Source organism: Mobula birostris, chromosome 9 (assembly GCF_030028105.1).
Source record: "Mobula birostris isolate sMobBir1 chromosome 9, sMobBir1.hap1, whole genome shotgun sequence".
NCBI classification, from domain to species: Eukaryota; Metazoa; Chordata; class Chondrichthyes; order Myliobatiformes; family Myliobatidae; genus Mobula; species Mobula birostris.
Genome location: NC_092378.1, coordinates 68,335,412 through 68,353,060, shown reverse-complemented (window position 1 = coordinate 68,353,060; position 17,649 = coordinate 68,335,412). Strand labels below are relative to the sequence as shown.

The 17,649-nt window shown below is 44.7% G+C and overlaps 1 protein-coding gene across 4 annotated transcripts in view; it reads right to left on the bottom strand.

Annotated features, from left to right (window-relative positions):
• Positions 1–17,649, bottom strand: part of nav3 (neuron navigator 3) — a 548,130-nt gene that overhangs the window by 401,196 nt on the left and 129,285 nt on the right. For all 4 annotated transcript variants that reach the window (XM_072268225.1, XM_072268222.1, XM_072268223.1 and 1 more), the window contains one exon: positions 8,250–8,415. In XM_072268225.1, coding sequence (XP_072124326.1) covers positions 8,250–8,415 — 166 coding nt within the window. The remainder of the gene's footprint in view (positions 1–8,249; positions 8,416–17,649) is intronic.

Here is a 17,649-nt window from a genome sequence, read left to right as displayed (position 1 = left end):
TAAATACACTCGATGAGCTGGCCTCCACAGCCACCTGGGGCAACAAATTCCTCAGATTCGCCACCCTCTGGTGAAGAAATTCCTGCTTGTCTCTGTTCTAAATGGATGTCCCTCTATTCCTCTGGTCCTAGGCTGCCCTACCACAGGAAACATCCTCTCCATATCCACTTAATTGAGGACTTTCAACATCTGATAGATTTCAATGAGATTCCCCTCCCCCACCATTCTTCAAAATTCCAGCGAGTAAAGGCCTAGAGCCATCAATCGCTCCTCATACGATAAGCTTTTCATTCCCAAAATCATTCTCATGAACCTCCTCTGAGCCTTCTCCAATGTCAGCACATCCTTTCCTAGAAAAGGAGCCCAAAATTGCTCACAATACTCCAAGTGAGGCCTCACCAGTGCCCGATAAGGCCTCACATTTTACATTCTAGTTCTCTCAAAATGAATGCTAACATTGCATTTGCCTTCCTCGCCATCGACTCAACCAGCGAGTTAACCTTACGGGAGTCCTGCACGCGGACTCCCAAGTCCCTTTGCACCTTGGGTTTTTGAATTTCCTCCACCTTTAGAAAATAGTCTACACTTCTTTTCCTTCTACCAAATACATGATCATACACTCCCGACACTGTATTCCATCGGTCACTTCTTCAATCACTCCTCATACGATAAGCCATTCAATCCCAGAATCATTCTCATGAACCTCCTCTGAACCCTCTCCAATGTCAGCACATCCTTTCTTAGAAAAAGGGCCCAAAACTGCTCACAAAACTTTAAGTGAGGACTCACTAGTGCTTTATAAAACCTCAGATTATATCCTTGTTCTTATATTCTAGTCCTTTCAAATGAATACTTACATTGCATTTGCCTTCCTCACATTGACTGAACCTGCAGATTATCCTTTAGAGAATCCTGCATGAAGACATCCAAGTTCCATTGTAGCTCAGATTTTTGAATTTTCTCCATGTTTAAAAATAGTCTGTGTTTTTATTCCTTCATCCAAAGTACATGACCATACACTTCTTGACACTTCTTTGCCCATTCTCCTAATCTGTCCAAGACCCTCTCAAGTCTCCCTGTTTCTTTAACACTAACTGCACCTCCACCTATCTTCATATCATCCGCAAACTTGGCCACAAAGCCATCAATTCCATCATCCAAATCATTGACAAGCAACGTAAAAAGAAGATGTCTCAACAGAGACCCCTGCAGAACACCTCTAGTCACTGGCAACCAATCGGAAAAGGCTCCCTTTATTCCCACTCTTTGCCTCCTGCATTCAGCCAATGCTCTATCCATGTTAGTATCTTTCCTGTAATACCATAAACTCTTATCTTGTTAAGCAGCCTCATATGCGGCACCATGTCAAAGACCTTCTGAAAATCCAAGTGTACAACACCCGTCAATTCTCCTTTGTCTATTCCTGCTTGTTATTTCCTCAAAGTATTCTAACAGATTTGCCAGGCAAGACTTTCCCTTAAGGAGACCATACTGACTTCAGCCTTTTTCATCATGTGGCTCCAATTACCCCGAAACCACATCCTTAACAATCAACTCCAACATTTTCCCAACCATTGAGGTCAGGCTAACTGGCCTATAATTTCCTTTGTTCTGCTTTCTTCTGAGTACTTAACAGCGTCATTCACAAGTAACTCCAAGCTAGCACAAAGAGCTGAATGTTTCATTCTTTGATCCTGCCCACAGACTATTTATGGCTCAAGGTACAGGTATCCACCAGATGGGACCAAGCAAGGTAGGTCAAATGTAAAATATCTCAGCATAAAATACAGCACATCCCATAAACTGCATATGCAGTCCTCTGGAAAGGGAGTGGGTCTGGGATTGATAGAAATGAGGGAGCTTATAAAAGCAGGAGGCTATAAATCAAAACATTTAACTAAACACTTGTTAACTTGCTACCACTTTATTTCCTGTCGGTCACTTTACGTAGAGACACTCCTGAACCTAGCATCACTTTATGTACATATAATCAATCTGTGTATATAAACTATATAACCATATAACAATTACAGCATGGAAACAGGCCATCTCGGCCCTTCTAGCCCGTGCCGAACTCTTACTCTCACCTAGTCTCACCAACCTGCACTCAGCCCATAACCCTCCATTCCTTTCCTGTCCATACATCCATCCAATTTAACTTTAAACGACAACATCGAACCCGCCTCAACCACTTCTGCTGGAAGCTCATTCCACACCGCTACCAGTCTCTGAGTAAAGAAGTTCCCCCTCATGTTACCCCTAAACTTTTGCCCTTTAACTCTCAACTCATGTCCTCTTGTTTGAATCTCCCCCACTCTCAATGGAAAAAGCCTATCCACGTCAACTCTATCTATCCCCCTCAAAATTTTAAATACCTCTATCAAGTCCCCTCCTCAACCTTCTACGCTCCAAAGAATAAAGACCCAACTTGTTCAACCTTTCTCTGTAACTTAGGAGATGAAACCCAGGCAACATTCTAGTAAATCTCCTTTGTACTCTCTCAATTTTATTGATATCTTTTCTATAATTTGGTGACCGGAACTGTACACAATACTCCAAATTTGGCCTTACCAATGCCTTATACAATTTCAACATTACATCCCAACTCCTATACTCAATGCTCTGATTTATAAAGGCCAGCATACCAAAAGCTTTCTTCACCACCCTATCCACATGAGATTCCACCTTCAGGGAACTATGCACCATTATTCCTAGATCCCTCTGTTCCACTGCATTCTTCAATGTTCTACCATTTACCATGTATGTCCTATTTTAATTAGTCCTACCAAAATGTAGCACCTCAAACTTATCAGCATTAAACTCCATCTGCCATCTTTCAGCCCACTCTAAAGTGGTCTAAATCTCTCTGCAAGCTTTGAAAACCTACTTCATTATCCACACCTATCTTAAACTATCTTACGTTTTTATATTTATTGTATTCTTTATCTTATTGTGTTCTTTTGTGCTTTTGAATAAACCAGTTGGGTTTGACAACAATCACTTGGTTTCAGGGTTACTAAGACTGACACTAAGCTCAATTTTACCTTTACAAAAATGTTCAAATTGCCCTCACCACCCAGGACATATCCTCTTCTCATTGCTGCCATCAGGGAGGAGGTACAGGAGCCTGAAGATACACACTCAATATTTTGTGAACAGTTTCGTCCCCAGCACCATCAGATTTCTTAATGGATCATGAACACTACCTTAATGTTTGTTCTTCTTTTGCACTCAATAGTTTATATATTTCTTATTGTAACTTACAATAATTTTGTATATCTTACACTGTACAAGACAACAAACTTCATGACGTATGTCAGTGATTCTGATTCCTCCGATGTGGTGGAATTTGAACTCACATCTTTGGATCAATAGTTGCCAGTCCAGTCACTTAACCATTAATCCACCAAGGCCCAGAAAGTGCTACTGTGGAGGGAGTTCCAGGAGTTAGACCCCGCAACAACAGAAGCCTGTCAATACATTTGCAAGTTAGGATGATGTGGAACCCAGGAGATCCTAGAGGTGGTGATATTAGTATTGGTATTGGTTTATCACTGTCACGTATACTGAAATACAGTCAAAACCTTCCATTGAGACAGATCAGTCCACAGGTAAGACCATAAGACTATAAGATATAGTAACAAAATTAGACCATAGTCTAAATCATCTGCTCTATTTCATCATGACTGATCCATTTCCTTCTCAGCCCCAATTTCCTGCCTTCTCCCCGTAACCCTTCCTGCCCTGACTAATCAAGAACCTATTCAATCTGACTTAAATATACCCAATAACTTGGCTTCCACAGCCACCTGTGGCAAAGAATTCTACAGATTCACCTCTCTTTTGCTAAAGAAGTTCCTCCTCACTTGCATTCTAAATGGATGTCCCTCTATTCTGAGGCTGTGCCCTCCAGTCCGAGACTCCATTACCATAGGAATCAACCTCTCCACATCCACTCTATCATACAATGAAATACTGCTTACAATACTCCAACTGAGGCCTTACCAGGGCCTTATAAAGCCCTAACATTATATTCTTGTCCTCACATTTGCCTTCCTCACCACTGAATCAACCTGCAAATTACCCTTTAGAGAATCCTGCACGAGCACTCACAAGTCCCTTTGTACCTTGGATTTTTCAATTTTCTCCCCATTTAAAAAATAACCTACTCTTTTATTTCTTCTACCAAAGTGCATGACCATACACTTCTTGACACTGTATTCCATCTGCCACTTCTTTGCCCATTCCCCTAATCTGACTAAGTCAACCTGTAGCCTCTCCACTTCCTCAAAACTACCTGCCCCTCCACCTATATTCGTATCACCCGCAAACTTGGCCACAAAGCCATCAATTCCATCATTCAAATCACTAACAAATAACATTAAATAAAAGTACTCCCAACACAGACCCCTGTGGAACACAACTACTCACTAGCAGCTAACCAGAGAAGTCTCCCTTTACTCCCATACTTTGCCTCCTGCCTATCAGCCAATGCTCTATCCATGTTAGAATCTTTCTTGTAATACCATGCGCACATAGTTTGTTAAACAGCCTTGTGTGTGGCACCTTGCCAGAGGCCTTCTGAAAATCCAAGCATACAACATCCACCAATTCTCCTTTGTCTATCCTGCTTGTAATTTCTTCAAAGAATTCCAACAGATCTGTCAGGCAAGGTTCTCCCTTGAGGAAATCATGCACACTCCGACCTATTTTATCATGTGCCTCCAAGTACTCAGAAACCACATCCTTAATAATCGACTCTAACATCTTCCCATCCACTGAAGTCAAACTATGTGGCCTATAATTTCCTTTCTTCAACCTCTCTACCTTCAAGCCCAGAGAGTGGAGTGGCATTTGCGATTTTCCAGCCCTCCGGAACCATGCCAGAATCTATTGATTCTGGAAAGATCATTACTAATGCCTCCACGAGCTCTTCAGCCACCTCTTTCAGAACCCTGGTGTGTAGACCATCTGGTCCTGGTGACTTATCCACCTTCAGACCTTTTACTGTCCCATGCACATTATTCCCATAATGGCAATTTCATTCATTTCTGCCCCCGACACTCTCAAACTTCCAGCATACTACTAGTGTTTTTCACAGTGAAGACTGATGCAAAATACTTATTCAGTTCATCCATCATTTCCTTATTCCCCTTTACTTACCTCACCCGCATCATTTTCCAGCGGTCGATATCTACTCTCAGCGCTCTTTTACTCTTATTCCATCTTTTCCCTCTTTATGACTCTTTTAGTGCTTCCCAATCCTCTAAGTACCCACTCATTTTTACCCTCTCTTTGGCTTTCAATTCCCTTGTCAGTCATAGTTCTATCAACCTTCCTTTAGAATACTTCTTCTTTGGGATGTATCTATCCTGTGCTTTCCGAATTGCTCCCAGAAATTCCATCCATTGTTGCTCTAGCATCATCCCTGCTAGTGTGCCCTTTCAATCAACTTTGGCCAGTTCCTCTCTCATGCCTCTGTAGATCCCTTTACTCTGCAGTAATACAGATATATCTGACTTTAGCTTCTCACTCTCAAACTGCAGGGTGAATTCTATCATATTAATATGAGGGCTCCTCTGCCTTAAGCTCTTCAATCAATTCCAGCTTACTGCACAACACCCAGTCCAGTATAGCTGTTTCCTAGTGGATTCAACCATGAGCTGCTCTAAGAAGCCATCTACGTATTCCACCTCTTGGGATCCAGCATCAAACTAATTTTCCCAATCTATCTGCATATTGAAATCTCTACGACTATCATAACATTGCCCTTTTGACAAACCTTTTCTATCTCCCATTGTAATTTGTAGCCCACATCCTGGCTTGTATTCAGAGGCCTGTATATAATCAGGGTCTTTTTCTTAGCTCTACATCAAAGGATTCTACACCTTCTGATCCTATGTCACCTCTTTCTGAGGGTTTGTTTTCATTTTTTACCAGCAGAGCCACCCCAGCCCTCTGCCTACCTACCTGTTCTTTCAATCCAATGTGTATTCTTTGAAGTTAAGTTCCCAGCTATAATCTTTCTTCAGTCATAATTCAGAGTGGTCCACAACATCATACCTATAAATCTCTGTGCTACAAGTTCATCCACCTTTTTCTGTATATCAGGTGCATTCAAATATAACACCTTCAGTCCTATATTCATCATCGTTGTTGATTTTGTCCCTCTTTCAAATTGCAACTTACCCCGTTCACTACAATTTTTGTCCTTACTAGCAGTCTCACTACACTGTCTCACAGTTCATAGTTCAAGTTTAATTGTCATTCAAGCATACATGAATACCCATGAATACAGCCAAACGAAACAGTGTTACTCCGGAGCCAAGGTACAAAACATAGTACCAACAGTCACACACAGCACAAAGCACATATAAAATAGCACGCATATATTACATATCAGTAAATACAGTAACACAAAAGATATAATCAAGACCCTGAGTCCATGAATGTTGCAGAAATCTGTAGTCAAACGCAATACGGCTTGTCTTCTGCTGAGTGAGCACTGGGGGCAGCACTGACTCCAGCTTGGACGCCACACCACCATCCCTCCAACACTGACTCCTCTCTCCTGGGTAGCTGTAAACAGGCAACACCGCGGCTTGAGGCCTAATCCTCGCTATGACTGAGGCCACTCAGCTCCCCCTGCCATCTGCCAATAAATCAGTGAATCAGACCTGTTGCATTCCACATTAACAATGTCCAACAGGGTCTTGCAAAAAGCGACTGGGGTGATCACTCGCTGCTCGACTGCACACCGCCTTCATGAACCAACGTCTCTCTCAAGCAGGCGGAAGCACGATCCGCACCAAGTCCAGCTCCTGCAGTTTCTCTGCTGACAAGCAACTCACTGATGGGATATACTTGCAGTACTTTAAGTTCTTAATGTCCAGCAGAGTCTTGCGATCGTAAATATATTTTTAATAAGGACAATAGCACCTTTGATTGACCCCATAGAAGCTGCTGCGATCGAACCCACCACCATCTTACTGGAAGATCTGTTTGTAAACCAACTGCCTCGTCCTCAGCCCTTTTACTCGAGTTCCCATCCCCCTGCCAAATTAGTTTAAACCCTGTCCAACAACTCTAGCAAACCTGTCCGCAAGCATATTGCCCCCACCCCCACCCCCTGGTTTAAATGTAACCCATCCTTTTGTACAGGTCATACCTTCCCCAGAAGAAATCCCAATGATCCAGAAATCTGAACCCCTGCCCCTTGCACCAGTTCCTCAGCCACACATTTTATGTAAGTACACTGATGTAGTATAAAGAACGAAATGTTACAGTTACAGAGAAAGTGTAGTGCAGGTAGACAAATAGATGGGTGGGCCAGAGTGGGTAGATTGGGAAATGCTGTTGGCTGCTTTCCTGAGGCAGCTGGAAATGTAGACGACATCAGGCTGGTTTGGGTGATGGACTGGGCCGTGTCCACAACTCCCTGCAGTTTCTTGTGGTCATGAGCCGAGCAGCTGTAATACCAAGCTGCAGTGCAAGATAGAATGGAAGATCGAGGTTTCACCTTTAAGTGTATCAGAGGTCCATTCAGGAGTCTGATCATGGTGGGGTAGGAAGCTGTCCTCGAGCCTGCTCGCAGGCCTTTGTATCTTCTGCCCGACGGGAGGTGTAAGAACAGAGAAAGAGCAGGGTGGGAGGGCCCTTTGATTATGTCAGCCGCTTCCCCAAGGAAGCAGGAAGTGTTGACAGAATCAATGGAGGGAAACAAATCACAAACACAAAGCAGATGCCAAAAATCCGGAGTAACAAACACAACATGATGGAGGAACTCAGCAGGTCAGGCAGCATCCATGGAGAGGAATAAATGGTTTCAGGCTGAGATATCCTTCATCAGGACTGGAAGGGAAAGATGAAGCAGCCAAAATAAAAGGTGTGTGGAGGGAAAGGAGTGCAATCTGGCAGGTGATAGGTGAAGCCAGGTGAGAGGGAAGGTGGTGGATGAGGTAAGAAGCAGGGAGGTGATAGGTGAGACCAGGTGAGGAGGAAGTGGGTGGGTAGGGAAGGGTAGATGAAGTAAGAAGCTGGTAGGTGGAAGAGATAAAGGCTGCTTCCTTTTGTTGGACTGAGCTACATCGACACCTCCCTGTGATTTCAAGCAGAGCAGTTGCCATTCCAAGCCTCGTTGCAGCCGGGTGGGTTGTGCTCGCCCGACCCTGCTGCCTTTGCCTATAAAAGTGGCAGAGGTCTGGAGGGGCTGTGGGTAGGTGGCTCGGTGGTGGGTATAGTCAGCCTACCTTGACTGCATTTCAGCTGGCGCTCTCTGCTGTGAGACCACGGCACTGCCCGCCGACAGCTGCTGGAAACCAGCTGGCTCTTGGTACTGCTGCTGCTGCTCCTGCTTGTACCGCGACAGGCTGAAGAAGAGCCCCAGAATAGCCTTCAGATTTCCATCCCGAATCTCTGCAAAGAGAAAACGGAGCTCTTTCAGGATCAGGCTCACCACCCTCCAGCCTTTTGTCCAATCAATTGGGACTTGTCCCTACTCCCAGTCGTCAGAGAGAATCGACCGTGATTCCGCGAGAAGCAATCTTACCTCAGTAGGGAGGGACCATTCAGTCCTTCCAATTTGCTGCACTGTTTATCATCATAGAGTACCACAGCACCGAAACAGGCCCTTCAGCCCATCGAGTCTATGCCAACCCCATCAGCTGCCTAATTCCATATACTGTACCTGTACCTGGGTCATACCCCTCCAAACCCTTCCATTCATGTACTTACCCAAACTTCTCTTAAATGTTACAATTGAATTTGTACCCACCACACCTGCTGGCAGCTCGTCCCACACTGGTATCACCCTCTGGTGAAGATGCTCCCCCCCTCAGATTCCCCTTAAATAGAACATAGAACACAACAATACAGTACAGGCTCTTTGGCCAACAATGCTGTGCTAACCCTCCAATCCACTCCAAGATCATCTAGCTCTTCCCTCTTACATAGCCCTTCATTTTTCATGTGTCTCTCCACCCTTAACCCATCATCTCTACTTCTAGTCTCACCCAGCCTCAGTGGAAAAGCCTTAGTATATTCACTGTATCTACACCCCTCCTAAATTTGGATACCTCTGTAAGATCTCTTGCACTCCAGAGAATCAACCTTTCCCTATAACTCAGGGTCTCAAGCCCCAGCAACATCCTTATAAGTTTTCTCCACATTGCCCTCCACTTTGTGGCTTGATCTCTGAATCTCTCAATCCCCCACCCCCCCCCACCCCTTCATCCCTCAGCATCTGACCCCATCACTATTAGCCCTTGCTGGGAGTGGAGAGTGCTCTGGTTTTAGTAGGAGAATAGGGGGTTGTCTTCTTGTCTCACCTAGCGACCACCTCACAGCCAGCAGGAGCACAATGCTCTGGCGTTGTTGCCTGTTGGATCTTATTGTGCACAGATGGCACCTGGGAAACTGAACCAACCATGTTTCAGAAGTCCTTTTTTGGCCATGAAGCCTCCTGGGCAGTCCTGAGACAAGTCTTTTCTTTGGGCTGTAGGACAAATAGCTTGCCCCACTACAGTGGGATCTCTCCCCTCAGGGGGTATCTCACCTTTACACCTTATCCAAAAATAACAGCACCTCCCACAGTCCAACACTACCCTGGCAGTGCAAAGTTCAAAGTAAATTTATCACCAAAGTACATATATGTTACCATATACCATCCTGAGATTCATTTTTCATGTATTTACAGGAAAAATAAAGAAATAAGATAGAATATCAAACATAGACCAGAAACATTACAGAATATACAGGCAAGGGAAAATCTACAGATGCTGGAAATCCGAGCAACACACACAAAATGTTGGAGGAACTCAGCAGGCCAGACAGCATCGATGGAGAATAGTACAGTCAACGTTTCGAGCTGAAACCCCTCGGCCGGACCGGAGAGAAAAAGCTAAGGAGTAGATTTGAAAGGTGGGGGGAGGGGAGGGAGAAACACCAGGTTTGTAGGTGAAACTTGGAGGGGGAGGGATGAAGCACAGAGCTAGGAAGTTGATTGGTGAAAGAGACAGGAGGCTATGGAAGAAAGAAGAGGGAGGGGGAAGGAGCAGCAGAGGGAAGCAATGGGTGAGCAAGGAGATAACATCAGAGAGGGACAAGGGGATGGAAAATGGTGAACGGGGTGATGGCATTACTAGAAGTTAGAGAAGTCGATGTTCATGCCATCAGGTTGGAGGTTACCCAAACGGAATATAAGGTGTTTTTCCTCCAACCTGAGTGTAGCCTTATCCCGATGGTGAAGGTGGGGGGGGCGGCATGGATAGATATATCGGAATGGGAATGGGAAGTGAAATCAAAATGGGTGGCCACTGGGAGATCCTGCTTTTTGAGCATATACAGACCCTTTGGCCCATGATGTTGTGCTGACCTTTTAGCCTACTCTAAACTTCCCTCCCGCATAACATCCCATTTTTTTTATCATCCATATGCCTCCCCAAGTGTTTCTTAAATGTCCCTGATGTACCTACCACCTTTGGCAGGGTGTTCCACACACCCACCTCTCTCTGTGTAAAGAACCTATCTGACATCCCCACTATACTCAAAACACCTTATGGCCCCTGGAATAGAATCTATGAAAACCCCAATTTATGAGAAAAACTATACATAAGGAAAGACAGGCAAACGACCAACATGGAAAAGAAGACAAATAGTGGAAATAACAATCAATGAGCTGAAAGTGAGTCTATGGGTCATAGGATGAGTTCTGAGTCGTCCTGAAGATATTGATGTGACAGAATCTGAAGCATTATGTACGGCGATGTACATGGCAAAGAGCTCCACAGCATGGGTGCACAAACACAGGAAGGAGTAACATTTATCTTGTGCACTTTCAACGTGACACACCGTGGAGTCCAGTGACCTCAGCCGGATGAGATTCGGTGAGTAACCTGGACGGTCATGAGATCAGACTACCAGCTGTGAAGTTTTGTATCGAGCTGTTCCTACTTAGTCACCTCCTCTTTTCCAGAAAGAGAAAAATAAAGTACATCTTGGCAAATGAGCAATTGCAAATCAGTCACTGCCTTGGTCGGCCCCAGATTAACCCCAGTTTAGACACAACAGCTATACTGTGTTCCGAGTGAGATCAGTGCAGTACACTCACACGCCAGGAAAGACACAAGCTTCTTTACTATTAAGATCTGTAGTGCATTTCTGTAGCACCTCTCACTTCCAGCTACCCCAAAGAGCTTCACAGACAATGAAGTACGTCAAAGATTAGAGAAAACGATAAAGATTAGCTTTATTTGCCCCATTGAAACATCAAAACATCCAGTGAGATGCATCGTTTTGTGCCAACGACCAGCACAGTCCAAGGATTGCGGTGGGAGCAGCCCACGAGTGTCACCACATCTCCGGTGCCAGCACAGCACGGTCACAACTCACTAAAGGCTGATTTATACTTGTGCATCAAATCGATGCCGTAGGTACGGCATAGCCACAAACCCTACGCAGAGCCTACGCGGATCCCTATGTCGTAGCCCAACGCACACCTCTCCCAAAATGTAACTACACGTCGCGGCAACGCAGACCGCAACAACTGTGATTGGTCCACTTGGTAGCATCGTTTTCCCTCCTACGCTGCAATAGCTTCCCATTGGGCGACTGAAGGGCAGGGAAGGAATTCTGGCTGCAATGCTTTCCATAAAGCTTTACAGACCTCCGAAATCATGGAGGGCAAATTTCGCTTTTATGAAAAAAGACGCTCGCTTTAAACTTGTTTACCCCGAGAAAGACTACCATGACCATGAAGCCTTGCACGGACAGGCTGTGTGCGCACGCGCGACGTGCACAAATTGCAGAGCGACACAGCCACACCAACGCACAAGTATAAATGCTCACAACGGCACAGCCCACTCGCGTAGGCTACAGCGTTAAGTTGGTACGCACATGTATAAATCAGCCTTAACCCTAATGCATACATCTTGGGAACATGGAAGGGAACCGGAACACCCAGAGGGAACCCGTGCAGCTTCAGGGAAGGAGGGTGGAGAGGCTGAACCCTGATTGGTGATTGCTGCCGCTGCAAAGCTTTGTGCTAACTACTACGTTACTGAGCGCCCTCATAAGAAGCTATACTTCAGAAATATAGCAGGTGTTGCAATGATGTGGAGAAAAACACAACCTACCAGCACCCAGAAAACTCCTACAAACAGCTAAAAGATAACATGCATAACATGTTCTATATTCTGAACTAGGAGCTGGGTTCCAGGTCCCTGCCTTGACCGTAAACTCAATTCCATACAATCCTATCTACCTATCACCCCCTTATTGATCAAGAATGTATCTTCCTCTGCATTGGATGAGAATGTATAGGATATGGTTAGAAATTTGCAGACCACAAGACAGCATTAGGCCACTCGACCCATCAAGTCTTCTCTGCCATTCCATAATGGCTGACATTTTTCAACCTCATTCTTCCACCTTCTCCTCCTAACGCTTACCAATCAAGAACTTTAACTACACCCAATGACTTGGCCTCCAGAGCCGTCTGTGGCAATTAATTCCACAGATTCTCCACCCGCTGTCTGAGGGAATTCCTCCTCTTCCGTTCTCTTTCCAATATTTTTATTAATTTATATATATAAGAATACAGAGTACAGGAAATATATATATATATGTCAATACTTTAAACTAATTGGCATATAAAGACTCCTTACCCTATATTCGTACAAGTCAATTAATTCGTAACATTGACAAATAATAATTCATTAAGAAGTATTTCAAACCTCTTCTGTTCTAATGGAATGTCCTTCTATTCTGAGGTTGTGCTTTCTGGTTCTAGAGTCTCTCACTATTGGACACATCCTCTCCACACCCACTCCCTCTAGGCCTTTCAATACTCAGCAGGTTTCAATGGGAACCCCCTCATTAAAACTCCAGCAAGTACAGGCCCAGAGCCACCAAATGCTCCACGTACTCACAACTTTCTGTTTAAACATTTCTATTAAAGTCTACCTTCAATACACCCATTGACTTGGCTCCCACTGCTCTCAGTGCCAACAGTTACCATGGATTCATCACCCTCTGGCTGAAGAGATCTCAGTTCGAAAGAAACGTCCTTCTACTCTGAGGCTATGTCCTCTGGTCGTAATCTCCTACTGACAGAAACATCCTCTCCACATCCACTTTCCCTAGGCCTTTCCGTATCCAAAAATAGGTGCTATCTTACACAGCGAAGAGATTTATTAAGAATTACAGGAGGATTCTGATCGGCTAGGTAAGTGGGCCGAGAATCTGCAAATGGTTTACAGTTAAGTGCAAAGTGTTGCATTTTGAGAAAGCAAGCAGGGACTTTCCCCAGGGTAGAAGTGAATAATAAAAAGGGCATAATTTTAAGGTGACTGGAGGGAAGTATAGCGGGATGTCAGGGGTAAGTTTTTAACACAGAGAGTGGTGAGTGCATGGAACGCCCCTGCCACGGGTGCTGGTAGAGGCAGGTACATAATTGGGATTTAAGAGACCCTTAGATAGGCATATGGATGATAAAAAAAATGGGGGGCAATGTGGGAGGGAAGGGTCAGATTGATCTTAGAGTAGATTCAAGGTCGGCACAACATTGTGGGTCGAAGGGCCTGTACTGTGCTGTAACATTCAATAGTCTATGCTCTATGTGCTTTCGAAATGCAACTGATTCCTTTTGAAGATTGTTAGGTGAATTAATGGCAAATGGATATTTCAGCCTTTCTCTCTGGATGACCAGCACCCAAGCCCTTTAACCGTCAGGCCACACAGCTATGAGGTAATCTGCGAAGCACAAAAGCCCTTGTTCTGCTTGCTTTCTTGTCTCTCAGTCGCCACGTGTCACAACACTTGCTGTTCATATTTAGACTTCTCCCTGTCCTACTGAAGAACTGAGCACCAACCAGAGTCCAGGGGCAAAATGAGCGTAAATAGCCCTGGGTTGCCTGGGCCTTGATCATTATTCACACCAAAGTGGTGGGCTATATTTGGCCCAGGGAATGGGGAAGAGTGACTTCAACCCCCTGGACCCCACAGTGTCTGACTTGTAGAATTCCAACAGGGTTTGGAATTCCTGGATTAGTTTACGCTCCTGGATGTCTGGGTTCCAGTGGAATCTCTTGAATTTCAAGTATTAGAACTCAAATTCCTCCCCAGTGCACGTGACCTGCACTGAGCTCTCTGCATGGTTACGGGGCAGAGGCTTGAAAGTAAAACAAAACCTTCCATTGATACAGTGCTCAGACAGCCCAGGAGTGACTTTGAACACAATTGGACACAGTGTCACACAGGACAGAGAGGGAGGGGAGTGCAGAATGCCTTAGGGAAGGGTGGATGAGAGACATGAAGATGGAGGATGGGTATTTCAGAGATCAGTGCTGTCAGTTCCACTCTGCTAATGTCAGGACAATGCCGAAGGAAAGACCTGGAATATATTTGGTCCAAAAAAACAAATGACAACTTTTCCCTCAATGTCAGCAAAGCTAAAGAGCTGGTCATTGACTTCAGGAAGGTGGGTGGGGGGGTGATTGCACATGCTCCTGTCTACTTCAGTAGTGCTGATTGATAAGCGACAGAATCCAGGCCTCTGTACCTTCCTCTGCAATAAGATCCTCGACTTCCTAACCAGGAGAACATAATCTGTGCAGACTACCTCTTCGGTGACGATCAACACTGGTGCACCTCAGGGGTATGTGTCTAGCCCACTGCTCTACTCTCTCTACATCCATAACTGTGTAGTTAGGCATAGCTGAAATACCATCTATGAATTTGCTGATGATGCAACCATTGTTGGTAGAATCTCAGATGGAGGTGAGAGGGCGTACAGGAGCGAGATACACCAGTTAGTGGAGTGGTGTCGCAGCAACAACCTGGCACTCAATGTCAGTAAGACGAAAGAGCTGATTGTGGACTTCAGAAAGGGTAAGGCAAGGGAACACAAACCAATCCTCATAGAGGGATCTGAAGTGGAGAGAGTGAGCAATTTCAAGTTCCCAGGTGTCAAGATCTCAGAGAATCTAACCTAGTCCCAACATATCAATGCAGCTATAAAGAAGGCAAGAGAGTGGCTATATTTCATTAGGAGCTTGAAGAGATTTGGATTAGGGTTAACCCTAATGTGCTTAAAACACTCAAAAACCTCTATAGATGTACCGTGGAGAGCATTTTGAAAGTCTGCATCACTATCTGGCATGGGGGAGGGGGCTACTGCACAGGACTGAAAGAAGCTACATAAACAGACATCCCACCTCTTCCGGAAGTTCCGGAAGTCTCCTGCAAATTATATACAATGATGCCCGCAAATTATATACAATGTCCCAGAAATTGATTTTTTTGAGACCGAGCGTGAGAGAACGCGCGAGAGAGAGCGAGAGAGCGAGCACAAGAGCAAGGAAGCAAGCGCGAGAGAGAGTGGGAGCAACCACGAGAGAGAGAGCAAGAGAGCACGCGCGAGAGAGAGAGAGAAAGAGCGAGAAAACAAGAGCGAGAGAGAGAGGGAGCGAGAGCAAGAGCAGAAAGCAAGCGCGAGAGACCGAGCGCGAGTGAGAGTGACCACGAGCGAGAGAGCACGCGATAGAGAGCAAGAGCGAGAGCAAGAGAGTTCCAAAAAAAGTCAGAGTAGCAGAGTGTTCCAAAAGATATATAAAACGTATGTCACCCTAGACTAAAGTGTACCCCTGCCTAATAGGGGTCAAAAATAATGACAGTGTTTCTCGCTGCACTGTTTGCAACAGTGACTGTTCTATTGCCCATGGTGGGTTAAAATGTAAAAGACATGTTGAGGTGAGTTTAACAGGTGTCGTTACAGCATAGCTAACGTTATTTAAACTAGCTGGCTAGCTGCTAAGGAGCTACTCTACTGCAGACATCCCACCTCTCCCGGAAGTTCTGGGAGTCTCCCGCAAATTGATGGTGCTACCTCCTTGAAATGAGTTTTTGCAGGATGGGATGTCTGCATAAAGTAGTAAAATTAGTCATCTTGGGTACTAGCCTCCGTAGTATCCAAGACATCACCACCAGTTAGTTATTGTCTTTCTATATTATCATGTATTGCATTGAACTGCTGCTGCTGAGTTAACAAATTTCACAACACATGTTAACAAACCTGATTCTGACCTCCACGTTTCTGTGAGTGAATATCACCATTCGCCTGTTCGGATCCAACCATGTGTACACCAAGGCCAAGAAGGTTCACCAATGCCCCCACTTCCTCAGGAAGCTCAGGAACTTTGACCTTTCACCTTCTCCAATTTTTATTGCTGCACCATGGAAAGCATTTTGTCCGGATACATCACAACTTGGTACGGCAACTGCCAGCGACTGCAAAAAACTGCAGCAAGTTGTGGATGCAGCCCAGCACACCATGGAAATCAGTCTCCCCTCCAAGGACTCTGTCTACACCTGTTAGTAAAGCAGCCAGCAGAATCAAAGAAGTCACCCACTCCAGACACTCTCTCTTCTCCCCCTCCCATCGGGAGGAATATACAAAAGGCTTAAAGCATGTACCACCAAGCTCAAGGACAGCTTCTGTCTCACTGTTATCAGACTCTTGTACGATAAGATGCACTCTTGACCTCACAATCCACCTCGTTATGATCTTGCACTTTATTTACCTGCACTGCATTCCTTTGGTAGCTTTTACACTTCTAATTGTTATTGTTTACTCAATGCACTGTGTAATAATCTGATCTGTATGAGCAGTATGCAAGATGAGCTTTTCACTGTATCTTGATACATAATGAACCAATTCCAAAATGGTCGCCATTTCATGTCAAGACCCTGCATTAGAACTGAGGTTATAGAGGGGAGATAGTCAGTATAAAGAGCTGGGGCGGGGGGTGGGGTGGAGGGCTGTGAGGCAGGGAGTAGGAGGTGATATGGGGGACCAAGTGAGGAGGGGGATGATGAAAGCATTTGAGGGAGGGGGAGGAGTGGATTGAGGGGATAATGGCTCAGAATAAGATTTGTTATCATTGACAGATGTCAGGAAAAATTCTTGTTTTGTGACAGCAGTACAGCGCAAGATTTAAAATTACTGCAAGTTATCTAAAAATGCAAAATAGGACAAGCGAGGTAATGTTCATGGCCTGCCACGCATTGAGAACATCCTCAAAAGGCAATGCCTCTAAGAGGCGGTGTCTATCATTAAGGACTCACATCACCCAGGTCATGCTCTCTTCTCATTGCTATCATCAGAGAGCAGGTACAGAAGCCTGAAGGCGCACACTCAACGTTTCAGGGACAGCTTCCTTCCCTCCGCCATCAGATCTCTGAATGGAGATTGAACACCCTGAACATTATCTCAGTATTTTGCCTCTCTTTTTGCACTAGTTATTTAATTTGATGTTTTTACATATTTCTTACTGTAATTTATAATTTTCACGTATTGCACTGTATTGGTGCTGCAACACAATAAATTTCATGATATATATTAATGAAATTAAATCTGATTCTGATTCTAATGGTCTTGCTGACATTAAGTGCAAAAAAAAAAGTTAGTTGCAAAAGTTAAGAGACATTTAAAGTGATTCCACTGGCATGTGTGCTTCTCTCATGGGTTAAAGGGAGCATTTGTAGGGGGGAAGGATTCGGGTCAAAACCCTGCATCAGGCTTTGGATTTGCTCGAGATTCCGGCATCTCCAATCTAATGCATCTGAAGGGAATGACCAACATGGGGCTGGAAC